This window comes from Triturus cristatus, chromosome 8 (assembly GCF_964204655.1).
Source record: "Triturus cristatus chromosome 8, aTriCri1.1, whole genome shotgun sequence".
Classification (NCBI taxonomy): domain Eukaryota; kingdom Metazoa; phylum Chordata; class Amphibia; order Caudata; family Salamandridae; genus Triturus; species Triturus cristatus.
In genome coordinates, this window is record NC_140591.1 from 1,055,015,018 (window position 1) to 1,055,042,504 (window position 27,487).

The following is a 27,487-nucleotide window of genomic DNA, read 5'->3' on the forward strand; positions in this document are numbered from 1 at the left end:
ACCTAAATTCTGGGCAAAGATCCTGACTAATGTTTTTAATGTCTCTGGCACCTCAGGGTTCCCTGCATCGTGGTCTCGATCAACTATCATCCCGATTTTCAAGAAGGGCCAGAGAAGGACCCACGGTGCTACAGACCAATATCCTTGATTGACTCTTCTGTGAAGATTTTAGGAAAAATAATTTTAATGAAAATTTCAGATTGGGCTACCGAGAAGAATATTATTTCTGTTCTACAATATGGGTTCAGAAAACGTAGAAGTACCACCGACCAGTGCCTTAATTTGTCCTTACTAATTAGTAAATACACTGTGGCAAAGGAAGGCTGTTTAAGGATGGCATTTATGGATCTATCCTCAGCGTTTAACCTGGTTAAAATGTCAAAGCTGTGGAACATTCTGCTGGACAAAGGTCTTGACCCGTCCTTAGTGTATTTCCTGGCTGATCTTCATCAAGATCTTACTGCCTCGGTCAGGATTTCACAGGATGGCAAATGCTCAAGGTCATTCAGATCAGCCCGTGGGGTCCGACAAGGGTGTATTCTGGCGCCTGTACTTTTTACCTTGTACATTAATGACATAGATAGATCCCTTTTGACAGCGACTTTGGATATCCCACGTGTAGGAGATTGCTCAATCCCGGTTCTCCTATACGCGGATGACGCTGTCCTTATAGCACGCACGGCGGTAGGTCTCCAGCGGCTTTTAGATGCCTTTGGGGCCAACATGCAGTCGCTGGATCTAGCTGTAAATAATAGCAAGTCCCATATTCTGTCAATTGGTCGTAAAACAAGAAAACCCTATTCTTTTTACTGTAATGGCCAGGAAGTGACCCCGGTCTCCTCCTTTACCTACCTAGGGGTTGTTTTTGATGAGAAGTTCTCTTGGATACCGCAGCAGAAAATTAAAAAGAATTCTATTTTTCGATCCGCCCTAGGATTAATGGGGTTTGCTAAGCGTTTGGGGGCTAGACCAATCGAGAGTATATTGAAAATATATAGCGCAAAGTGCGTAGCGATTGCGATCTATGGTTCCTCTATATGGTGCTTTAAAGAACAGCCAGGGATTCAAATAGCCGAAAATAAATTTTTACGTAGTCTCCTATCAGTCCCACTATCTACGCCAGTTTTTTCTATACACCAGGAACTTGGGATTGGTTATATCGCAGACATTTTGAGCTTAGCTCCGTTGCTCTGCTGGCTCAAAACGTGGATAAATCCAGAACTGATTTTGAACCATAAGATCTTACGAGACTGTGTTCAGCTAGACAACTCTAATAAGATCAAGTGGCTGTCTTATGTTAAAAGTAGGTTAACCAAATTGGGGCGGCCTGAGCTATTTGAAGCTCCTGAAAAGATACGGAAGGAGGATGTCCTGTGGGTGAAATCTAATTTTAAGAATCTGTTGTCTGCAGAACGGGAGGAATTAGAGCTGCAGAAACCCTCCGTTAGGGCTCATTTTTTAACTAAAACAAATATCTGTATTGAACCCTATTTGGTAACAGTAAATAAACCCTTCCATCGTTGGCTTTTAACCAGGTTTCGCTTTAACTTAGCTCCTTTTTTATTAGGTGATTTCCAGGAGTGGTGTAATCCTGAGAATGCGCTTCCCTGTAAGTGTGACAATTTTTCTCCCCAGAATACCCTTCATTTTATGATGTTTTGTCCTTTTTATACTAACATTCGTAATAAGTATATAATTCCAATCCTGAGAGGAAAGGGCTTTTTGCAGGTTAGACCAGCATTACTCTATCTCCAGTCATTGAGTACACCATGGGATATTTTTAATATTGCATGTTTTCTGGTTGCTGCTATGAGGTTTAAGAAAAACAGACATTTGTTATCTGATTATTGTCTAGATTCTTAAATGACATAATGTAAATTATAGATTTTATGTTTTTAATATCAATGTAAACTTACTTGAAGGACCGTTTCTAGGAGGACAATAATGTGTCAAGATACTAGTAGATCACCCTAAACCTATGAGTCTGCCTTATTTGCACATAGCACTTTTAATAACGTTTTTATTGTATGTAGAGTAACCCATGGTACTCCTCACGGTTGTCTTGAATGAAATGTTTGCATTTTATCTCGTACGCACTTTGCACTTTACAAAAAATGTTTTACTCTGGGATGTATCATGGGGAGAGAAATTCGAAATTTTGTATCCCAATATGTTTGCCCTTTTGGTTTTTAAATTTTTCCGGAGGACCAATGTGTCATTTTAATCCATGAGCTTTTTATTCGCATTTTGCACTTTATCTAAAACTTGTATTAGATGCCCAGAAAAGCTCTAGCCCCGTAAGATGAAATACAGGAAAAGACATTTGTAGTTTTGCACCCCAATACTGTTTGTATGTTTTTATCTTTCGAATCTTGTATTTTAAGCCTTTCTAGTGACTTGCTATGAGTTGTTAGTTGATATTTGTACATTCTATTTTTAATTGTAATGTATGATTGATTAAATTGTTTACTTTTTTGACATTAAGGTGTCGAATAAAGCATTTGATTGATTGATTGAACATGGAGGTCAGAAAGTTTGCTTCGATTCTCGCCCATCGGCAGAAACCGTATCCTTTCATATTGGTCCACCCCGACCAGGGCTGCCCCCTCTCACCGCTACTATTCACCCTAGTGATGGAGCCCTTGGCGTGCCTGGTGCAATCTGACAATCGTATTCAAGGCTGGAGATGGCCAAATGCTGTGGGGGACAAAATCGCATTATGTGCTGACAATGTCTTGCTTTTCTTAGCTGAACCGGCCAAATCTGGCCCTCGCTGTCTCCGGACCTTGTATCTCTTTGGACAATTCTCCGGGCTGAAGCTAAATTCCAGCAAGTCCGTCCTGGTCCCCCTTCACCTCTCAAGAGACTGCTTTGATTGGCAATCCACGATCCCAATCAGAAGACAGTCTTTCAAACACCTGGGAATCAGAGTGGCCGTGCTCCCTGACCTCGCCTGGTCGCTTAACGTCACCCCACTGGTGAAGAAAGCTTGTGCTGATCTGCATAAATGGCAAACGCTCCCGCTTAACCCTCGGGGAAGGGTCACCCTCTTTAAAATGATGATACTCCCCCGATTCCTCTAAGTGATCCAAAACACCCCTTTTAAATTCCCTCGAACCTGGTTTAAGGAGCTTGACAGCCTGACTATTAAATTCCTCTGGGGTGGGCAGAGACCTTGCTTAGCTCTATCCCAGTGCCGGATCCCGTCCTTTGATGGTGGCATGGGCATGACTAATCTCTACCTATACTATTTGGGGACCCGCTTGCTCACATTGCATGACTGGTTCAATGGTGGCTGGTCAGACCCGGCTTTCAGATTCAAACTGGGCGATCTGGACTTACCCAGGGTTCAGGCAACAATGTACGGTGCCACTATCCCCGGGACGATGCCAACAGCGACGCAGGTGGTTCTCCTAGCCTGGCACGCCTCCTTGCGCCACACACAATGGATGAACAAACTGACGCAATACACTCCACTTTGGCAGGGGACCCACTTCAAGAGGTCAGTGCCCTGGAGGGATTCCAACCATAGGACCGTATTGGTATCTCGCAACTTGGGGACGTGTGGACGGGTGACCATATGCGCACCTTCCAAGATCTGCAAACCCACTATTCCCTGCACTCCTCGCATTTTTACAGGTATTTGCAGCTACACCACACCCTTAACACTCACGTACCTCAAGGCAAATCCCTTCTGGGATATAGTCTCACCGAGGCACAGACTATGATGGGCAACCTGGGAAAGGGGGGTGTATCTACCGCGCTCTCACCAACAACACTCCAAACTCGCTAGACCAACTCTGACACCTATGGGATCAATGGGTGGGGCCTCTCAAGGAGGAAGACTGGAGAGATGCTCTAAAGGCACCCAAGACAGTCACCACCTCTGCCAAGCTCCGTCGGGTCCAACTACACTATCTACATGCCACCTACTTAACGCCCAAACGCCTCCTTAGAGCAGGTATGAAGTCATCTTCATCTTGTATGCGGTGCGATCATGACCAAGCAGACTTCTTCCATATGGTATAGGCCTGCCCTATCATCACATGCTATTGGGATTCAATAGAGAAAGTACTTACAGAGGTCCTGGGCTGGGAGGTCCCGCACAACCCCTTACATATGCTCCTGGGTATTACGGATGGCCTAGATGGCCCTGAGCTGATAAGCAATTTCTGACCACTGCAATAGTGGTGGCCAAGCGAGACATTGCGGCTAGTTGGATAGATCTGGACCCCCCGGCATATTGAAATGGCACAGAGGCATGGACTGGTGTGCGGCACAGGAGAAACCATTGTTCGAGGCTCAGGGGTGTCCAACTAAATACCGTGGGGTTTGGGCTAAATGGCTGGGACAGATAGATTGAATGTATCTCCTTCAAATGTGTGCACTATGTGGGATCTGGGAGACTGGGTAACGTAAATTCAATTTCCCATGTATGTAAATGGTAATACCAACTGATTATTGTGATATACTGTATTTGACTGATGCTGGTGGTTCGTGTTTAAAACCAAGAAAATTGTTTATCAAAAAAATATATATTACAGCACATTAACACAATAAATTGAAACTGTATTGAACAATTAATGAATTTTAATATATTTATTTAAATAATACATGATAAATCTTAAAGAATAATGAAAGAATCCCACCTACAGTAGCATTTTCATTTTTAATTTATATGTATTAAGTTTAGATGAAATTTGTGTTGAACTAATTTAAGTTAATTTAATTTTTATATAGTTTATCTTTAATTTATTTTTAATTAAGTATTTTATCACTTTTTATGGTAAAATAAGTATTTAAAATGTATATTTTTTTAACATGAAATGAAATGCAAACAAATATTTGAAAAAGCAAAATAATTTCATTTAATAATATTTCCTATGGGATGCTATTTTAGTTTCCTGTTTTTTTTTAAGTACATTACCATACCTGTAAGTGGCCATGTGTGGTGATTGACTTACTTCAAGGCTGTGCTGGGGCACATTTACTGCAGTTTTGTCACCTTTTGGTGTGCAGTAACTTTAAAAGTGTAGTTTGTGAACAGCAAAGGGCTTACTGTTCTGTGGCTAGGTGATTGTGGTTGCCTGACCCTCCCTAAACCTCTCCTTAGTTTTTTCTTAACTCCTCGCATTTTGCAGTACATATTCACCATTTTCCCACCAGTACCCGGTCTTTCAACGTTTTTTACTAAGTAGTAAAATTACATTTGTGGACATCTCCCCATAAAAAATATAGGAGAGGTGGAGGAGGAGATGCAGGTGGAGATCTCCACCCTTAGCTTAGTGAATTGGATCTTGAAGTAAGTAATAGTATTACTTTTTACTTTATTATACAAGGCAGTTTGTGAATCTGAGCCCTTAATAGGTTTTTCTAGCATTGCTAGTAGAAGAAAAATTCTAATTGATATGCTGGTGGAAAGAATTCCTCAGTATAGGTCACACCTAGTAAATCTACAGCGGAAAGCATAATAGTGCAGTAGAAAATGCGGGATTATTGTGACATTTATGTCACTCTACTTATTGATGCAGTATTGCCATGCAGTTATTTGGTCTTTTTCTTAATTTAAGTAGTCATAATCTTGGTGGATGGTAGAAGCACAAAATAAGGAGGCTGTGATCTTAACACCAAAATAAGAACAACATATTTTAAACATGTTTTTGCAATGGGTATATTTTGATCTTGTCTCATTAGCTCTTCTATTACTACCTTTCTTCCTACAGTTAAAGATGTCAAGAAATATATATGGATGGGCTTTGTCATTTTCAAAATAATATTATTCCTGATGATTTTACTGTGGAAGTTTTACAGAGTAGATGCGGTCCTGATGTATCGGGATATGTTTCAACCACTGAGATCTAAGGATGGTGAGTAAACATTTACTTTAAAAAAATTAAAATTCTTTATCTGTGATTAAGTGTGTTATTTGCATGTAGTCATTACCACCTTTACAAAAACAGCACTTCATGGCAAACTACTGCAATATTTGTTCTCGCCTTTTTCTATACATTACACTGATTATGATTGCATAGTTACAGTTTTCCGAACATGGCCACTCTGGTGCTGGAAACCAATCACTCTAAATACATAGAAGGAGACGTTTTAGTTAACAGTCTCCCACCCGCAGCTGATTGACCATTAGCACCAACATCTCTATTAACAAGTCCAAGTGAAGAGTCTTGGGGGCATATTTACAAAGGCTAATCGCCACCAGAATGTCACTTTTTTTAGGCGTTCTGATCGCGATAAGCCCTTAATCTTATTTACAAGACGGCATTAAGCCACTTAATGTGGCTTAACGCCTCCTTGTAAATAAGGTCCCATTTTGCACAGCACTTGGCATGGAAGGGGTGTGCAATGGGTGTTGCTGTTGTTGTTCCGCAGCAACACCCATTGATTTTGAGGCTGCCCCCTATTTACAAGGGTGGTGTAAATATGGGGCAGAGCCAAAAATAAGACCAGGGAAAACCTGGTCTTAACCTGGTGAAACGAGGAGAAATGATTACTTTCTCCTCTTTTTTGCTGTTTCTATGTGTGCTGCATGATGCAGCACACCTAGAAAGAGTAAATCCCCACTAGTGACTTTTCATGTGCAGGAAGGATTTCCTTTACTGCAAATAAGCAATCATTAAAAAATGACGAGTTACAACTTCCAGCACACATAGAAGTTACAAATCGCCATTAGTGATTGTTTATGAGCAGGAAGAGACACCTTCCTGCACATGAACAATCATTCCCTGCAATGCAGACACCCTTGCACTATGGTGTACGGGTGCCTGCGTTGGTGCTAGGCAGCTAGATTTAGCACCAGCGCTAGGGGAAGCACAGGGGTGCACCGCATTCTGGTGAATGCTGTGCATCTTTGTGTTTTTAAACTGACGGATCACGGCGTTAGAAATTTTGGAGCTACACTGCGCTCCGCCAGTTTATTGCAAATATGCCTTTTGGTTTGCCAACGGAGTCCGCTAGAAATTGGTGGAACGCTGCACAAGAGAAGTCCTGTCTTGTGCTCTGCATAAAAAATGTTTACTATTGACTTATTCTCTTGAAGTAGAGCTTGGCCATGTCAGACCTCTGTGATGCACATTCGCTGTTGTATATGATAAGGAGGACCATTAAAGTTACCAATCATATAGTAACAGACTTGTTGCCTAGTGGCAAGCAGTTGGCCATGTTATGAACCTTGAAGATATCTTTGCATCTTTGAATGAAAATATCTTCTTGAAGTATCATGGTATCTAAAGCCTGAAACACAGCCTTTGTTACATATGCTCCTTTTCCCTACTACTTCTCAACCTATTTACATACACATTAATACATTTCAGCACACTCATTTTGAGTGCATCAATAGAGCTCCTGACGTTTATAATTTCTTTTGACCCTCATACCACATTTTTCACTTTTCTTTCACCCCTATCATGTAGCGATTTCTAAAATGTTCAAATACCAGTTAAAACACAGTGAGTGGCAGATTGGAGTAAATACGACCACAATTGCTGCCTCCATACAGTAATAGGGTTTTTCAGGATTTCTCCCTTGCCAATTGGCCATCATCTCTGATCATCCCAAACTGTTCCCTAGTCACCTGCAACCATTTTTTGGTACTATTGCTACTCATTTAACAGAATATCAGTTATGTTCACTGGCAAGGCTGTCTGAAGTACCAGTTTGTGACTCACATAATTATGTCTCCTGTCATAAGTGAGAATCCCAACATATATATTCCAGGTATAGGTCGTCACAATTTTCAGTCAGAGGTGATGCATTTTGAAGCAGTGTGTGTACATGTTGGGTGTAGTACACATAGTTCTCAGCTGATGGTTGGAGGCAGTGTTTAAAATGGAATGGACACAACTGATCATACATGGTGTGGGCCACTTATATGGTCTTTACAATGCTCAACACATCAGCAGCAGTTCTAATCTAGTTCAACTGTGAGTTGAAACCAGTGCAGGGATGTTGGGCAGGAACTGTGTGTAACCTATTCAATTAGTAAAAACAGCTGCTGCCATCACCTTCAACTCAGGTCTGGTTAAGGTGACTGGCATACACAGGATGCAGACTATATGTACCAGGTGAAAGCATTACGTATGGACCACTGTCACGTGAAAGCATCAGAGAATAACTCATTTTGCACACTCATAGTGTTGCATAGGGTTGCACAGGTCAACATCAAATGCTGTGTTGCATGTGTAGTAGCTCTGAGGGATACATGTAATTCATGGCCTGCATCTGTATCTCATTAGTCCATACACATGTTGTGCATTTGAGGTGTACGCAAATGGCAAAACATGTGGCACCACACATATGTCCAAACTACGTGATGCAGTTTTTTTTGGCCTCATAATTTTCATATTTGGGTAAGTTGAACACCATATAATAACGATGATTGAAGAAGTTTTTAGGTAACATTCTCTAACTTTCCTTTCCAATAGTTGAATAATCAATGGACCAAGTGAAATCGAGTTTATATCGGTGTCCTTGGGCATTTTAGTTATTGTATATGTTTGAAAAAGAACATACTGCACTATTTCGGTCAAGACTTTTGTGGACCAATTCCATACATATTGACTATATAATAAATATGGCGATCCAATGGTCTACTATTGGTATACAAGAGTATCCAGTTCTTGCAAAGCACCATACCATTTATGTGCAGAATGTTGGAAACGTTAATGAAGCACTCACATCAAATTGACACCCATTTCACAGACCAGGTCATTATTCACATATTGATAGCATGGCACTTCATGAACATGTTGGTGATTTAGGTTGAGGTGGTGGCATCTCTGGATCGTCTTGGATTCTTGTGGTGGAAAAATAGTTTGTCGTTAAAAGAATTAATTTCAAACATGAATACATAAGGGTTTAAGATAGCTACCATAGGTTTTGTAATTTCATCACTGGCAAGCCTCTATAGCTTGTCTTCCATGTTGTTTCACTTATTGTGTCTTGTGAAGAGCTTGGTACCTATTAGTCATAGTTGTAATGCTTCCTTCAACCAATCCAGCTTGTAGAGTTAGCACTTCATTTGAAATGTTCATGTTTGGACTAGTGATTTGCCACCAGCTTGTTGACTGTTTAAAGTTGAACAGTTCCTAATGTTAGCATATGACGGTGTAACAGGCTAAGAGACCTTCTGCCCTTGTTCTAATATTCATTATAAATCTTAAATGGCTACTCATTAATGGTTCATATATATGAGTCTTTCAAGCAGGAGGTCTGCAAAGGGGATTCCTTAAGTGATTGCAAAATGGAAAAAGAATGTGTATCCAGCCTGAACTGTATATCCTACCAATGTTTCACATACAACTGCATTAGCATTGATTAGATTTGTTTTAATTTACAGCTCGTAACTTTAAAAATAAATCACAACAAATCCTTTGTACGTGCAGTGACCAATACCATTTCATCATTAAAGTTATATCTCATACTTATATCACATATTTTAAGTTAGGTGTCACATAATTAAGCTAGAAAACCAGCAATGCTACCCACTCCCCTTCTTGATGAACTCATGCTTTTGTTCCATTAAAGCCTTAGTGATTTTAAATCTAAGCACATGGAATTCATATTTGATTAGATTCTAGATGTATAGATGTGTTGCTTCAAAGGAGAATATAATCTTGGACATTTTAATAATTTTAACTCCAACAATTCTAGTCAAGTCCATTAAAGTGTTTCCGACCTTTCACAACATTATCGATCACATCTCATATTCACCTCTGATGACATTATCAGTAACTTGATGTCTATGTGTCATGAGTGGAGTTGTGTTTCAGTGGGAAGCTTTGCTTTATATTGTGCATTATGAGTTATTTGTAGAGTTACGCCTTGTATAATGTGATTTTGTTTCTGAAAGGTTGTGTCATATCGTTCAATGGTTTATTCTGTTACACCCTGCTATTTGCTTTCACGCAAATAATTATGAAATTGGTCCAAACATCTACTACAAAAATGTGTGTATTTTTGCATCAAAGTTATAGAGGGATAAAAATGTTGTTCGTATGGAAAGGGTCACCAAATGGGCACAGTAATAAACACCCACCCACACACAATCTTTCTCTCTCTCTCTCTCTCTCTCTCTCTCACTCACACTTTACCACTGCTAACCAGTGCTAACATGCTCGTGCTCACTCCCTAAAATGTGGTATCATTGGCCTATACCTGTCAGTTGTAAGTTGGACTGACAGCCTCACAATAGAGGGTTTGACTGTGCCTGGATGAGCCATCAACTAGCAGGATTGGGTCCGAAGTTAAGCACATCCCCACTTACAACTGAGTAAGCTGTGCTCTGCCTTCACAAAAAGGACGTGTTACCACTGCATTGTTCATACATTGTTCAGCTTGAAGCTAGGGCAGGGGAGTCAGGAAACTTCAAGCACTTCAAAGGGAATTCTCTAGAAACTTCTACTTCAAAGGAAACATCAGGTATACAAATTAAGCCCTCATACCCACTCTTCAGCTCACTTTCTGGACCTGTGGAAGCACTCTCAGAGGACTGATCACTGCAGCCTGCGGTGTACTTTAGAAGACTGCCTTGCTGTACCTGGAGGGACTGCCTTTCTGCCTGAAGTCTGCCTTGAACCCATATAAGCCTACCCTGCTGTTTGAGACCTGTTCTACTGCTGAACCCAGGACTACAATAGTGGCTCCGAGGGTTAGATGTCTGGCTTACCAATCAGAGCCCAGGGACAGAAAGGTTTACAGCCATCTTGCACTGAACCTTGCCCCAGCCTGAGTAAGTCCTAATCCCCCAAGTCTTGCCTCTCCAGTCCTGGACCCTTGGTGGTGATGCTAATGATGCCCAGTTAGCCAAAATCCAAAATGTGGAGCTTAAAAGAGTTTTAAATAAAAACTGCTCTAAAAACTGAGAGAAGACCAGGACCAACCTCGTTGTCCATCCACCCAAGGTGCATCTCCGCTTGGCCTAACTTCCATTACGATATTCTGGGCAGCAGAAAATCCTGTTAATCGGTCTTTTGCCAAAGGTGTATTGGCCTCATAGAACTCTCATCGGCTACAGACTTCCCCTCCTACCACTGGAGATTTTTGACTTCCAAAAAATGGACTAAGTCAGGACGAAGAAATCTTCATGACTACTTTATCCAGTGGCCCACTGATGATAGTACTCCTTCCTCAGACAACGCATGCAGCCTTGTCCCACTGAAGTTGACCTTCTCAGAACATTTTTCTTTGAAATTTCTTCTAAGTCCAAAGGTAAGGGCCGGTCGGTAAGCCCTGCTTCCCATTCTGTTTTTCATTCTTTTCCCTTATGGGTGGCCATTCTGAGCCCCCATAGGATATGTAGATTGGTGGTATACATCCCAACCCATCCCTAAGGACGGTTTAAAGCTCACCAGGCTACTTAAAAAAGAAATGACAAAAGAAATGAGGTAGGGAGCTGCCCTTGTTTGGCATTGCACTACCCCTGGCATAAGTCAATAAATCAGCCCCCAAGAGGTGGTGGAATGGGGGGATTTGTTCCATCTTTGCAAGCTCAATTTCAAAATATGCCCAAAGAAATTCCACATCCTCTTATTTTCCATGGGGAATGGCTACAGTATTCTGACTCTGAATTAGTAAGAGCACCTAGGCCTCTTCCAACCCTGGCTATATCCAAAAACTAGAGACCAGAGGAATCCAGACTCCATGGTGTTGGGGCTTGCCTGAATCACTGATCCCTGAATTTATTTCTCAGAATATCCAGAAAATTTAAGAAATATGTCTAATCTACTCAATTGCTCCTCTCTTTCTATGGGAGAATGCTGTCAAATATTGGCCCGGGCTCAGGTGGCAGCCCAGAGAATCATTGAAACCCTGATCATTTGTGAAATTTGCAGACCCTGGGGGATCCAGGGCATTGTGGCCTGCATGGATCCCAGCATGGTTTTGTACCATGAACTCCATGCAAATATTAACAATTTGTTTTAAACACTGAATGTCCTCTCTCTTTTCACGGGGAATAGCTGCAGCATTTCGGCCTGGGGTAGGCTAGCACTCAGAAAATCCTACCAACTGTAAGCATTTCTGAAACCTGGACACCAAGGAGAATTTAGGATGATGTGGTTTGTGTGAGTCCCAGCAAGTGTTTTTACCCAACAAGCCCTGCAAACACTATTTCCCAACTTTTAAATGTCTTTAATCTGTAGTACTTCCAGTCAAAAACTTGAAGTTTTATCACTCTGTATTCTCAAACTTCTCCTCTGAAAATGCCCTTTATGTGTGGATGGATCTATCACATATAATACAAATTGACCAGAACTGTAACCATGTGAACACCACATTGACATTATGTTTACTTCACACTGTCCAAGGTTTGACCAATTCATGCTGCAGGTAATAGGTTCACCCTAGAAGTGGGGCACTGTGTTTATTGCAAGACGTTTGGAAACTCTGGGTAGTGGGACTTTTGTCAATTTCCAGATTCAAGAACTTTTTCTCACAGAAACGTGAGAACATTCTGTGATTTTAGCCAAAGTTTGATGCTTCTGGGTAAGAGAAAATAGTCAGATCTATACAATCCATATCACCCAGGACTGTCCCAAAGATCTAATTTTTATAAATGTATGGGATCGTTATGTTTCCTTGTATTTTAAACGATCCTGGGCCCAAACACCCTAGCTACCCACATCTTTAGAAAAATGGAAATTCAGTGGAACAATTCTGATGTTTCCATGTTGAACTTTAGGGCCTTTCCTGTTGTGGATGCCACACAATTGGGTACTGCTTTTATAAGGAGACGTGTGAGCATTCAGGGTGGTAGGACTTTTGTCATTCCCCAAAGATTCCAGAACTTTAATTTACAGAAATGTAAAACAATACTGTGGTTTTAGATTTGTTTGACATTCAGGTTAGAAAACAGTAGTGGAACACATGCAAGCCACATCACCCTTGACCCTCCCAGGTGTCTGGTTTTCATAAATGTATGGGGTTGGTAGGTCACCCTGAGTGCTGGGCGAGCCTTGGTCCAAATGCCAACGCTACATTTGAAGGAAAATCGTGATTGCTCTAAGTTATATTTTGGTACCTTTTTTGGCATGCTCACCCACAAACATGGGCATTGTTTTCATTGAGAGAAGTGTGGGAACACGGAACAGTACAACCTTTGGTAATACCTATACAGTAGAATTTCTCTCCAGTGGATTTTCAAATGTATGTCTGTGTGCAAGAAAGAGCACATTTTGAAAAACACACTCTCAATCACATGAATCAGAGTCAAATAAATATCTATGATTCCTAAATTCAGACTCTTGGGCACTTTTAGAATTTGCATAGCTTTCTTTCATACCCATTTTTCATTCATAAGATGTTTTCTTATGAATTAAGGCATCGTGGGTACCCAGTGAAAAACGATTTTAAGCAGCAACTCGGTTGACCTCTCTGTGTATCCCAGTTTTTGAAAATCCAATCAACTCTATATATCCATGAGACTGGAAGAGTCAGATCGATATAACAGTTTAATTCTTTTGTTGGTTAGCCAATCGTTGCAAAACAAGTAGGTAGCCTCAGTACTTAAGAGGTTAATCCAGTGGATTGTCACCTTTGCTAATAGTAGCAGTATAGCTCCAATCGCCTTCCTTGCCTGGGGATAGTCGCTGCATAACCTATCATGCCATACATTCTGCAATATTGGTGTTTCCACAACCACTCATTCCTATGTAAGTGGTAAAGCAGGGCTATCTAAAAATGGGTTTTAAGAAGAGTAAAGCAGGGTACATCCTGATTGTTTACCCATAGTATATACATCTCTGTTAGTAGCTAAACTGTGTTAAAGCTGTCTTTGGGATACGTTAAGCAGCTAGATAGTAAAGTTGTGAGTAAACCTCTTTCTGGCACATCTATTTCTGCTAGTATGTGGGGCATAAGGAGCAGATAGTAATGGCGGCTTACTGCAAAATGAGCTTGGGGTGCAAGGAAATTACTTTAGGATTCCACCACTGTGCACTCTTTCTTGTTAATGGGTAGTGTCCTGATTTTCCATTTCAGGTGTACATGCTTGCCAGCCCATATAAACTGAATCAAGTTCTTGTGGGCATTAACAGTCTGGTTGCAATCAAGAGGGGAAGGTGACTCACCTGTGAGTCTGAGTTAAGAGTTTTGGCATTCTAACTTTATTTGGCAACTGGTTAAGTCTGGTGATTGTGGGTGGTGGGGTGGGGTAAGTTTCCCATAGTACTGAAACGATGGTGAAAGTGCACCAGGGCATGCTGAGTTGGTCTTAAGTGCATGGAGGACTTTAGGTGGGACATTGGAGTTATAAAGATTCCCAAAGTTATTGATAGTTTTATTTTTTTTCAGAAGTGCTGGGATGAGTGGAGGGGTCTTTACAGGGTCATTGCATAGCTGGTAGTATCACTGATGAGTTAAGTGATGCCCATGGCCGAATGCATGGTGCCATGGCATCGCATTTCTGGAATTCCTTTCCTGTGACCTTGCCCTGTTAGTGAGTTTTCCAGGTGAGGAGCTGTGTGACCCGAAGGCACCTTTACGTGAATGAGGTAGTAGGTGCAAGTGATCAACATGACCAACTAGATGCTGCAGTTATTGTTTTGGCATTCTTGCCAGGAACAGTGTGCTCTGGGTAAGGAATACACCAGGCTTGGTGGGCAAGGCGACTGATATACTGTCTGGTTCACAGAGCCTGAGTTTGCATGGGTTTCTCTAAAAATACAGATTGGTGGGGAAAGTGTACTTTAGGATCCGTTTTGGGTTGTATTGGATTAAATTTGACATGTGCGGCATATAGAATTATAGATGGGTAGCAGTGAATTACAGGGATGTTCTTCACTGAGGGCTTCTGAGTGACATGAAATAGACATCGAGATCAAAGCTCGAATTGTCTATGTTAGCACTCAGAAATCTGAGGTGAAAAAAATCCCAGTATTTTACTTTTTGCCTATCTAAAATCTTATTTTATGTATGCCCCCCAAATCATTGGCACTTATTTTCAACTGTTACACAGGAGCAGAGGAGTAACATTGGAGGCCATAGATAACATGGCCACTCTTCCCTGTCCCAAATTGTTTTTAAAGTAACTAACTTCCTGTTACCCGCCCTCACCTCTCTCTCTGCATTCCCTTCCCCCGCCTTCAGAAGCTGTGATCCCTGCATTCCAACTCTGCAATGAGAAGTTCTCACAAAGCCTGGCAATGGGAGCCTGGAATTCCTTTATCACATAGCAACTGTGATTTACAAGATCTATAACCTATCATTGGCAAGTCACAGTAGTGACAAGATCTGACATTCATGCAAATGGCTCTCACTGAGAGTCACACATAATGATACGAAGAAATAACCACCTATTATACAGACACTATATGGGAGGAAATGGATTGAAAAGGCGTCAAGTTAGAAAACTGGTATTGGATGCAGGGTGAGACACTGGGTGGCATGCGCATATTGCAAGGAATGTCATTATGGTATTATGAAGGAGATTGTGTGAATGGCTGCATTTGTGTGTGCATCAACCCGTTTCTACACAGTCTTGAAGGTAGTGTTTTTTTTACGTCTTTAAGGTAATTAGGCGCATGCATGTTCTGTGGCATAAAGCATATGGATGTTTATAGCGGAGGTTTATGCAGGCTAATACTGGCAGCCTCTTGCACATTTGAGTAGGAGAAAATGGGTCAGATCAGAGGAGGTAGGAAACTAGTATAGGAAAGTGGAGCAGGTTGGAGGTTAATTACTGCCAGCAATATAAGGGATAGAGGACATAGGGCTTAAACCAAGTGTAAAGATGGTTCACGGGGGCATTAGCAAATTGGCTTAATTGGCTTATTCCACTGGACTGGTGACGATTAGAATGGTGTCTTAGGATATGACGGAGATTCAGGAGAAAATAGGATTGGGAACGTCCCAGTGACAGTTTATGACTTTGATAGTGTGGAAAGACAGCAGTAAGATGATTATCCTTAAGGGCCTGGAATTTATTGAACGTAACGTTAAGGGTTCATTACTCTGGGAGGTATCAAACTGGTTTGTTGAGTGGATATGATATTTAAATGGCTAGTGTGTTGAGGCATGATTGAGTATGCTTGGGGCTAGAAATAGACTGGGGGCCTGACTCGAAAACTGTACTTGATAGTATGTTTTGTCGTACTACCTACAACATGTACTATAAAGTGTAAGATTTTGCCTATACTTTAAAAAAATATATTTTTTTTTTATTCTACAGAGTTTTATATAGCGCAAACTTTACCTGAATCGGGAATCAGAGCACTTTACATAGCACCAGTTGCATTACATGAGGACACATTCATTTTTTTTGTTAGGCACGGAGAGATTAAGTTGGATGTTCAGCGTCATTGCCGAGACTCGAATGCAGTTCCCCAGATTCAAGGCCGACCGCCCTAGCCGTTAGGCCAACTCCTCTCCCCAATTACATGTGTAGAGTTCTTTGCACATGTAAGTATAGATTTTAGTACTAAATGTGCAATAGAAACAGAGGAGTACATGGTAAAAGGGGCAGACCTACTACTTAAGGGGATGAGTTATGTCAGAGCTTTGGAAATTTCCCAACGAGAAGCCATATGAGAGTGTCACGTCAACGACAGACAATATTATGTGATGTGTCTGGTTAGGGAGAGAGTCCATTTTGGGTTTCCTTAGGGAGCAGACCTATGCTACTGCTTGAGTGGCTTTAAGCTACTTGACCCATTGTCGGGGTTTTTCTATTGAAGACTCTGATTGTTGACACCTGTCTTATTTCCTTATTTGATTAGTTTAGGGTTGTCCTTCTTAGGTGCCGATTCCGATCCGGGTCAGAAAGCACTCCGACCGAGCCGGATCTGGAGTGTTTATTAGTTCTGCAGTCCCACCTAGCGAGTACGATGCGGCCGTATGCTGCCGGACTCGGTTCGGTCGGACTCCCATAGAAGTCAATGGGAGCCGGTCGTACGACGCTTACATGGGCTCCCATTGACTGAATGGGTATGTCGCGGATAAGTGCGTACCCTAGAGTGGGTACGCGTCGGTGCCATCCGCACCATAAATGCCTGTGTTGGAGAGACACATGGGTCTCCCCCTGTGTCCGAGTCGTAGGGCTGCGGATGACAGGGGGTCCGACGCGGACCCCCCAAGGCAACCACCCGGACGATTTGCGAGCCGGACACTCCGGCTCGCACAGGCTGTTGACGCGTGCATCGTACTGGCTTGGTTGTGAATCACATTCATTGCACGCCACGGTTAGCTTACGACCGCAACGTACGGAACGGTTCGGACCCGGAAACGACTCGGTCGGTGAATTTCATGTAGCTCGCATCGTACTTGCTCGCTCGTACAGCTGTACGAGTCAGCCGGAAAACATGCGTACGGCTCGTAGTTTTTCCGGCCTGATCACGTTCGGTGCCCTTCCGACCCGGATCAGTACCGGCCCCTTAATGTAGTGTAGGAAAGGTTAGGCTACTCATGCTCGTTAAAGAGAATCATCTGATGCAATTTAACCTTCATTTCTATTTTCTGATTATCTGTGTCACTATTTTAGTTAGCTATTTGCATGGTATTGTATAGGGTACATCTCTTAAGGTGATTTGGACTTACTTTGGTCTTTTTGTAATTTTATATTATTATACTGAGATTAATCTATATCGATTTGTTTCTGAATATATAGTTAAACCTACTAAACTGGTATTAAGTCAGTATAGCGAGATGGAACTGTTGACTTACACAGTCATTGAGTTTCAAATATCGTGACACAGAAATATCAACTGCAAGAATATCGTGGTCAAGAATATCGAATTTAAGGTAAGAAATATTGTTTTTATAAATATAGAACTCATTAATATCGTTTGCAAAAATATAGATGCTTAAAATATCAATTTTTTAATTAGTGTTATGTATTTTAGTTTATATTTTAAATCTATGTGATGTATGTTTTTTTGTATAAGTATTGTTTATGTTTTTAAAATAGGTGTTACATTTTTAGTAGAAATCAATTTTATTTTAAATAAAGTTTGCTTTTTTTAGTTCCGTAGCGGGTTGTGGGTTTATAGGGGAATAGCGTGGGAAGGAATTTAATTATAATAAATTATTGATTATTTGTTTATTTCTTAATATTTATTTAATTGAGATTTTATAGTGTTAACTGTGGGAAGTAATTTGTTAGTAATTAATTATTAATTGGTTGTTAATTAATATGAATTAATTAATGGATAATTAAGGGGTCTGTTAGTATGGCATGCTGAGGCAGCACAGCGGTGCTGGCTGTGGAAAATGCTTTTTTCCTCACTCCAGCAGCGGTCCTCACGCCCACCTTATTAGTATGGCCAAACATAGCCCATTTTCCAATCGTCCACGGTGCGGCGCAAACCGCCATCAAAGTGCGACCGCCGTGGGTGAGCCAATGGAGACTCACCGCATGCGGAATGACGTATCGTCCCCTGTAAAAATCAGGATGCCCCAAACATCCAGTAGCAACGCAGCGGAGAAACCGCCCAACCAGAGACGACAGAAGCACGACAGAAACCAGAGTCCTGGTCCCTTTCACCCGGTCCAGACCGCAATGGATCCAGCTCTACATGTCTTCCCGGCGCTGTACCTTATACATTACCAGCAACTCATGGACCGTCGCGGACAACGTCTCAGGTACGCAAACACACAATCCCGCACACAATCACAACACACAACTCATGGGCTGATATAGGGTTCCTGTCCACACCAGACATCCTGGTGAGGACAGGAACACATCCACAAGTGTACCCACACATGTCTTACCTGTCACAAAATCACCCCTCCACATCCAGGTCACCCATCTACAATGATCATTAAGTAATGTCCCGGCCACGTCACCGCAGTGGTGAAGACACTTGAAAACATGCGCACAATGCAGAAGGCAGGGCCAGAGCCAGGCATGGGCAGTGCACAAAGACCACAGGACCACACCTCCACCCTCCACACATTAGCCCCCCCAACATGAAGGGACATGCCATGTGCCCCTCTTGTGCTCCCCCATGCACAATAACCAGCTAGGTGAGCCCACACCCTGCACCACACACAAAACAACCAGGGAGACAACCACAACAGGTGTGGCTGCAGAGAAACACACAGCACAGGGCCAGAACAACCCACACACCACAACAACACCACACTCATGGCAAGAAAACTGAGTCTAAGCACAAAATGAACACACACACAGATAATGAACAATCACTCTACTGGACACACAGCCTGCCAAGTCAGACAGACATACCCCACACTGACACACAGCCACATACACAGACCACATGCCAGCAACAATGGAGCACAACATATAGGAAAGCTAACGTGAGGTCCACACAAATGAAAGGCCAAGGAGCTAACCACCAAGCATGTGTGCATCACATGCAAGAGAAGAAACATATAACAACACCCTCGGCCCATCAAATCACACATGGCTGGCCCAGTGAGTGAAGTCAAACCACAGTCACCTCAGTGCAACAGCTCAGGGAGACAGCAAGGCAACCCATGTGTAGGCAGAGGGATGAAATGAATGGTATGAAGTCAAACAGTGAACAGACACATATCTGTATCCAACTACTTGACAGGAGTATGTCAGCAGCACAACACACAGGACCCATTGCAACACTCCATGACTCAAACACAAGTAGAAATCTTCACACATACCCCCATCACACCTGCAGCACACAATACAAGTGTCAAACACACAGAAGAGTGCCAATAATGTCCAGTCAATACACTGATAAACAATCACACTCCCTGGGGATATCCACAAACATCACACACACACACAGGGATGCCTGAACCAATAATTACACAACAACAACAGCTAAACACATAACTCAACATAAACACACACAGAACCACAACAAGACCAGACATGACCTGTGCAGCAAAACTGTTGAAAGGCAATGGGAGCACTGACAGAACAGGAGTGCACAACCTCATTAGTCAGGAACAATGCACAGACAACATACCACAACACAGACGAGAAGTGCACAATCACAAAACAATCATGGACACAAACTGGGAGAAATGGGCCTACAATGACACACAGACAGCCATACCACACCACCCATCAAGTCAACATGGTGTCACAGTGTACCACATGCCTGCACATGCACAAGAATGACAGGAGACAGCTCAAATATGAGAGGAGAAAACACCAAGGACGCACCTAACACAAGCACAGGAACTAGAATAGACCTAAGTTCATGTGACAGACACACAAGTAACACTATAAATAACAAGGGGACCCGATACAGGTAGCTTTGGACCTCGGGTAATTACTTATTTTTAAAGAACAAAGGTCCTTAGCTTAATGATGAAAAATGAAAACATTTCAACATAGACTTCGATAAGAACTATGGACATTCTTCCAATGTCCAGCCGGACAAGGGAACATTTATTTTGGACAATACAAAAAGATTTGGACAAGATAAAGAGCACGGAAAAAATGAAACAAGGGCACAATCCTGTACCGAGTTTTAACAGAAGAAAAATGAGAAGAAAGCAAAAATAGCAGGCAAAAACTTTGGGAGCAAGTAGTGGCTTACAGTACAGTAAAATCTTGAGTAAGCTCTAACCAACAGAAACCACAATGCATTTTTCACAATGGATAAATTGCGGTACTGTTTTGAAAAGTCGACGTTTCGATCCCTAGCTCCTAATACAATGGGATCATCCTCAGGACTACACAATAAACAATTGCCTGATTTGATTTTTACGCCTTAAAAATTTGGCTCGTGATGTGCCAAAAACAGCAAAGGTAGCCCGTAGTATTGCGTTGAATCACCTTGAATAAGGCTTGCGGCTTGTGGTGTTCAAGGTATCATGCCCTAAGGAACGGAAGACCAGACGATCCCCGTCCCGGCTCAGAGAGACTCCATTGAGCTCCGAACTAACCAGCAGCCACCGCTTGCTGCTAGGCATCCTGGATCACTCCTGCATACGCCTTCCCCAGCTGGAAGTCAGGATTTAGATCTCTATCTCCCAGACACGGCCACAAGCCTTATTCAAGGTGATTCAACGCAATACTACGGGCTACCTTTGCTGTTTTTGGCACATCACGAGCCAAATTTTTAAGGCGTAAAAATCAAATCAGGCAATTGTTTATTGTGTAGTCCTGAGGATGATCCCATTGTATTAGGAGCTAGGGATCGAAACGTCAACTTTTCAAAACAGTACCGCAATTTATCCATTGTGAAAAATGCATTGTGGTTTCTGTTGGTTAGAGCTTACTCAAGATTTTACTGTACTGTAAGCCACTACTTGCTCCCAAAGTTTTTGCCTGCTATTTTTGCTTTCTTCTCATTTCTCTTCTGTTAAAACTCGGTACAGGATTGTGCCCTTGTTTCATTTTTTCCGTGCTCTTTATCTTGTACAAATCTTTTTGTATTGTCCAAAATAAATGTTCCCTTGTCCGGCTGGACATTGGAAGAATAACCATAGTTCTTATCGAAGTCTATGTTGAAATGTTTTCATTTTTTATCATTAAGCTAAGGACCTTTGTTCTTTAAAAATAAGACACACAAGTAAGGCACACCACACTGGCAACACACATCTGAATGAAACACACTACACCTACAAAACACACACACTGACATGTAAATAGAACACCACACACAGAGCATCTGTCAGCTGCAAGAGACAACACAGCCCAAACACTGCACACAGCCACATCAAACACACAACAGATGCACATGCCAATAAATCACATTGCAAACACAGCAGGACATCAGGGGATGCACACCAGGCAAGGACAAGGCAACATACACTCACAGCACTGCATGCACAACAGGCAGTGTGTGCACCCCAAACATGCCAGCTCCATACAGATATGAGTGACATACTATGAACACCCACTACAACAATCAAAACAGTACACAGACAACATCACACTCAGGAAGTGAAGCAGTACCTCAGCAAACACACAAACAGCTAACCCAACACCCACAGATGCACAGATCTGGGACCCTAAAGTGATCAAAACATGACCAGAGGACTGTGCAGCACAAACAGTTGAACTGCATATGAGCAACCATGACTGCTAAACAGTGAAAGAAAAACACATTTAACCCATTGGGGAAATGTCCTGAGTGGCACATTGCTCCTGTGCACAGATCTGCACAACAAAGCACAGTGTTACAAATAAACTGATGGGGAGGCACACACACAGGCAACCCAAGGGGACAGCTGACATGAAAGTGAAGTGTTGTGTACGTCAGTTGTGGACATGGCAGAAGTGTACCATACACAAATAGATGGTGTGCAGACTTAAAATGGCTAGGCATCTGAAGCACAGATGGTATGGCACCACACACCACATGCCATACTGGAGGCAATAAAGCCCCATGTGACAGCAATGCATCAGAAAACACACCCACAATGTCAGTGTGGCTGAGAAGGTCTGCACAGTGACCACAAACAGTATCAAGACACATGGCTGATCAACAAAACACAACACTGACTTGATAGTCACACACTCTGCATACTCACAATTGCCAAAAACAACAAGTAGGAGTCTGCCAGAACTGCAAGGACATACCAACACCCTGCACAGTGCACAACATACAACACACACATGTGCACACAATCACAATCACAGGGCTGAACAATCACACAAACAGGCACTCTACTCCTGTGTGACACGTGTGTAGTTGACTTTGCAGAGGCACACACACATCAACACTCCCGACAAAGTCACCCCCTTCACACTGCACACTTCTTGACCACCCAAGTGCACACATTGAATGTAACCCATGTGACTAGGATGACTGCCCATCACAAGATGACTATACACCTACACTGCTAGGCACACATAAAGTAAGATCACACATACATGATTTTCCTGGCCAGCCTGCCTACAATCCTGTGGATAGAATCCCACTCTGAACAAAGGACGAACAAAGAATGATAATGATAACGGTATGTCATCGAAAACCACCATCATTGCACCCACAAGCATCAGAGTCAGGAAGAAATGAAGTCCCTGTCACCCCTGTAAAAACTAGAAAAAGTGAGACACACCATTGGCAATATTGAAATGGAATACAGAGCATGTGTCACAGTAAAACATACCCACATAGAAAACACTTTAATCGGTAAGGACACCGATCAACCAGACAACAGGAGAAACTGTCTTTATTCACATATTGCACAGATAGGCACCAATATCAGACAACAGCAAGGCCAGTGGCCAGCACAAAGTGCAGAGTAGTTACATGAGAAGCTGCACAGGCAAGTGGCAAACAGCAGTGAACAACAAGGCCAGTGGCCAGTCCAATGTGCAGAGTAAGTCCATGAGAAGATGCACAGGCAAGGGGCAAAAAGCAGTGACCAACAAGGCCAGTGGCTGGTCCAATGTGCAGAGTAAGTCCATGAGAAGCTGCACAGGCAAGAGGCAAACAGCAGTGAACAACAAGGCCAGTGGCCAGCACAAAGTGCAAAGTCCATGAGAAGTTGCACAGGCAAGGGGCAAACAGCAGTGAACAACAAGGCCAGTGGCCAGTCCAATGTGCAGAATAAGTCCATGAGAAACTGCACAGGCAAGGGACAAACAGCAGTGAACAACAAGGCCAGTGGCCAGTCCAATGTGCTGAATAAGTCCATGGGAAGCTGCAGAGGCAAGGGGCAAACAGCATTGAACAACAAGGCTAGTGGCCAGCACAAAGTGCAGAGTAAGTCCATGAGAAGCTGCACAGGGAATGTGTGCGACTGTACCCTGCCATGGTCAGCAACACAGTCAGGGGGGTAACAATGGACAGCACAGGCACCGCTGTGGGTGAGACAGGTGTGTAAGGGTTACTGCCACTCAGACTTGGCTGTTAGTCGGACTGGGAACTGGCTGTGTGTCAGGGACAGTTGGATGACTTGACTGGGGAGAGAGAGGCCCAGCTGAGGTAGAGGCATCAGTGGCTTGGGAAGCCAGAGGGCTGCTTGGACCAGGTGGTGTAGTGGCACATGGAGGTGGAGTCATGCTGCCGTGAGACACAGTGTGGGTGGGAGATTGTGGAGGGGTGCCTTTCCATTTCTTGGGGAGTCAAAATGGCTTCCCTGTCTTGGATTAATGGCAAGTGGCGTTGACTCAACAGGCATACTCACCACCAAAGCTGCATCAGGCACAGACATTGGCCCTCCCTCTGGGGACATGCTGGATCCAGCTGTTCGCTTGGCCTTGCCTTGTCTTTGCCCCACCACCCCCTGTTTACCAGGTTTTACCCCTACAGTGCTCTCCTTTCCCTGCTTCACAGGGCTTTGGATGGAAGTGGAGGTTGTGAGTGCATCTGCCTTGGAGCTCTTCTTATGTGTACTCTTAGCAGGTACCACCTTCTTAGCGGGCACGGAAACTGTCTGCTTATCTTTGCGAGACGCTTTAGGGACAGGAGAGTCCTTGGCTGGGGATGCCTCTGAGGCATGTGACCCTGAGGTCTGCTTCTTGGCTTTGTGACCCTTGGTGTCGCCAAATGGCCTTTTGTCTTTGCGCTCTGGCGTGTCTTTAGTTTTCTGTGGGGATGGTGTCTGTGTCCTGGACTGCTTGGGCTGCTGCTGCTGTGTGTGCTGTATCTTGCTCTTGATGTCTGTGGTGCGTGGTCACTATCATCAGATGTGGCCACTGGCAGGGGGGTGGACAAAGGGACTGGAGCTGGACTCCGAGATTGTGCCAGTTGAAGGGCTGCCGTCATTGCGGAGGACAAAGACTGGACAGTCCAGTGTAGCCCACCCACGTCTGAATGTATGTCCGCCATGAAAGCAACCACCTGTGCAAACGTTTTGTCATGGTCTATGAAGGCATTGAGGAGAGCTGTCTGGCCCACACACAGCTGGTGCAAAAGGTCCACAGACTCAGCACTGATGGCAGCAGGGGGGACAGGGGCAGTGGTGCCTGGGGTGAAGGACACTCTTCCCTTCTTACTGTTGCCAACATGGGCAGCACTAATGGAAGTAGCTGGGAGGGTGGGCACTGTATGCTGTGTGGTGGAAGAGGAGACCTGGGTCCCTGTGTCTGCCAACATGGATGCGCCACCACTGGCATCAGATGACACGGAGGTTTGCGTCTCTGGCTGTGATTCCTCAAGCAGACACCTGTCCCCCTCCGAGGCGCTGGTCACATCTGTGTCACTCTGCTCGTGTCCAGCTGTTGTGCTTGATGCCTCACCACTGGTGTCCATCCCCTGTCCTTCCATGCCCACAGGAGATGCTGCATGAGAGAGAAAGTTGTAGGGTCAGTTCATTGGCATCAACAGCACATTCATATTCAAGCAAAGCATCACTGAAGATGATGAAATCTACATGTTGCACACCACCCTGTGCAATAACGTTGAGCAACCTCAATTTTTAACTCAAACATTGCGTGTCAACAAGCAAACCAGGCATAAGTGAGCCATGTGATGACCATACAGCACAATATCCTGCAGGTGGCTCCGTTCAACCAGACACAAAAATAGCTCTGAGCACAACTAGGGCCCTGATGGGGGCAAGGATGAATCCCACGACATGTTGCCACCGTCATATCTGGATGGAGCAGACGGGGACAACACAGATACAGACTACAATATAACCGTACACAATGCAGATGATACCTGAAGCCCACGACTCAGAATGCAATGTCAATGCCCAGTACTCAAATTACATTAGGAAGTACAGTTAGGGCAAATGCATGACAGCTGCACCCAGCACAGAGGCCACTTACAAGCCACTGCATCACACTACCAACATCACATAGCCCAGCGCTGGGCCAGGCTGTGTACACATGCAGCCACTCACAGCCAAAGTCACCCTTCCAAGAATACTCACCACTAGCTTGCTGCTGATGCTCCTTCAGACGTGCATCCAGCTAAGGCTGTGTCATGGCCAAGATGCGGGCCATTAGTGGTGTCATGCTCTGCCGCGCCAACCTGCCAGTCTGAGGGAGCAGCCCCAGCGTCATCTCCGCCACGTTCTTGCTCAGCCAGCAGATGTCATCCCACCTCTTGTGACAGTGGGTGCGCCGTCGGTTTGAGACACCCAGAGCCCGCACCTTGCATGCAATGGCCCTCCACACTGCCTTATGCTGGTGTACTTTGAGCTGCAGGCATGGGAGACAAGAGGGGGAAAACATCAGTGACACAGTGTTATGTACCAATATCCCTCAGTACAGTAGCATGATACTAACTCATCCCAAATCCACAGATATGTCTAACAGAGACAAGAATACATCTCACATGGTACATCAGCATGGGAGAACCACACGTAAATGCATGCAAGTGTGAGGGTGGACACAGTACATGCCCATCTCATACACATGCAGGATGCCAGCACAGAAAGCCATGTGTAGTCTGCCTACATCTACTGTGCATTTTTAGGTAGAGCAAGACATACATTACATATCAATAAATGTTTGGGGGTACACTCACTGTGTCCAACACTGCGCAGCCCTCAATGTCCTTGCCCTGTGAATGGCTCTTTGTGTCATGGATGTCACATTGAGGGACATGATCTCACAAACCCACACCATTCTCACAAGGCCTGTCGTGTTCAATCTACAGGGCTGAGATGGCTCATTGATGGAGAGTAAGGAAAAAAAGACACATGTAACACTCTCTACATTCAGTGAAGTGTCCTTGTCAGATTGGGCGGTGACTGTGCAGGCCAGGTGGGCTCACACTGAGAAGGACACCAGGGACCCACACAGCCATTCACACAAGCAATCACTGTCCTGACTTCTGCATTACCAACTTGCTGCGTCACTGTATTGCTGACAAGACAATGCATTACCCTCAAATCTTGATGTGCAGGCAGGGAAACGTGTGAAATAGGCAACACACCCCTTCCCCCAGGAGAAAGCATGCTAGGCAGTGCATTACAAAACCCCACACCCTCAGGCACATACTACAGCAGCTCAACTTCATGTGTGCCCCCCCTGCACTCTCACTCACACTGTTGAAGACTTACCATGAAATTTGGGGCACCATATAGCCTTGGATACTGTGTGAGCACCTCGTCCATCAGGACCTCCAGCTCCTCACTGGTGAAGGGACTCACCCGGATCTTCTCAGTCCACGCCATCACTGTGGCCAGGAGCAGCAGCAGCAGTTGGTGTTGAGGGGTGGCAGGCAGCAGTCCCTGGAGACAGCAGCAGCAGCAGTTGGTGTTGAGGGGTGGCAGGCAACAGTCCCTGGAGACAGCAGCAGCAGCAGTTGGTGGTGAGGAGTGGCAGGCAGCAGTCCCTGGAAACAGCAGCAGCAGCAGTTGGTGTTGAGGGGTGGCAGGCAGCAGTCCCTGGAGACAGCAGCAGCAGCAGTTGGTGTTGAGGGGTGGCAGGCAGCAGTCCCTGGAGACAGCAGCAGCAGCAGTTGGTGGTGATGGGTGGCAGGCAGCAGTCCCTGGAGACAGTAGCAGCAGCAGTTGGTGGTGAGGGGTGGCAGGCAGCAGGCTCTGTGATCTGTGGAAATGTGAAGCTCTTCCCCACACACATATATACCCCTCAGTGGTCTAAGCTGCTGCAATTGGTGTTCCAGATCAGCCTTTTTCAAATGCATCTAATGACTGGCTCCGCGGTGGTGGAGCATGC

The 27,487-nt window shown here is 43.9% G+C and overlaps 1 protein-coding gene across 1 annotated transcript in view; it reads left to right on the plus strand.

The window, feature by feature from the left end:
- The window catches only part of IL1RL1 (interleukin 1 receptor like 1), a 506,285-nt gene that overhangs the window by 376,123 nt on the left and 102,675 nt on the right, over nucleotides 1-27,487 (plus strand). The window contains exon 8 of the mRNA XM_085620499.1: nucleotides 5,724-5,867. Coding sequence (XP_085476625.1) covers nucleotides 5,724-5,867 — 144 coding nt within the window. The remainder of the gene's footprint in view (nucleotides 1-5,723; nucleotides 5,868-27,487) is intronic.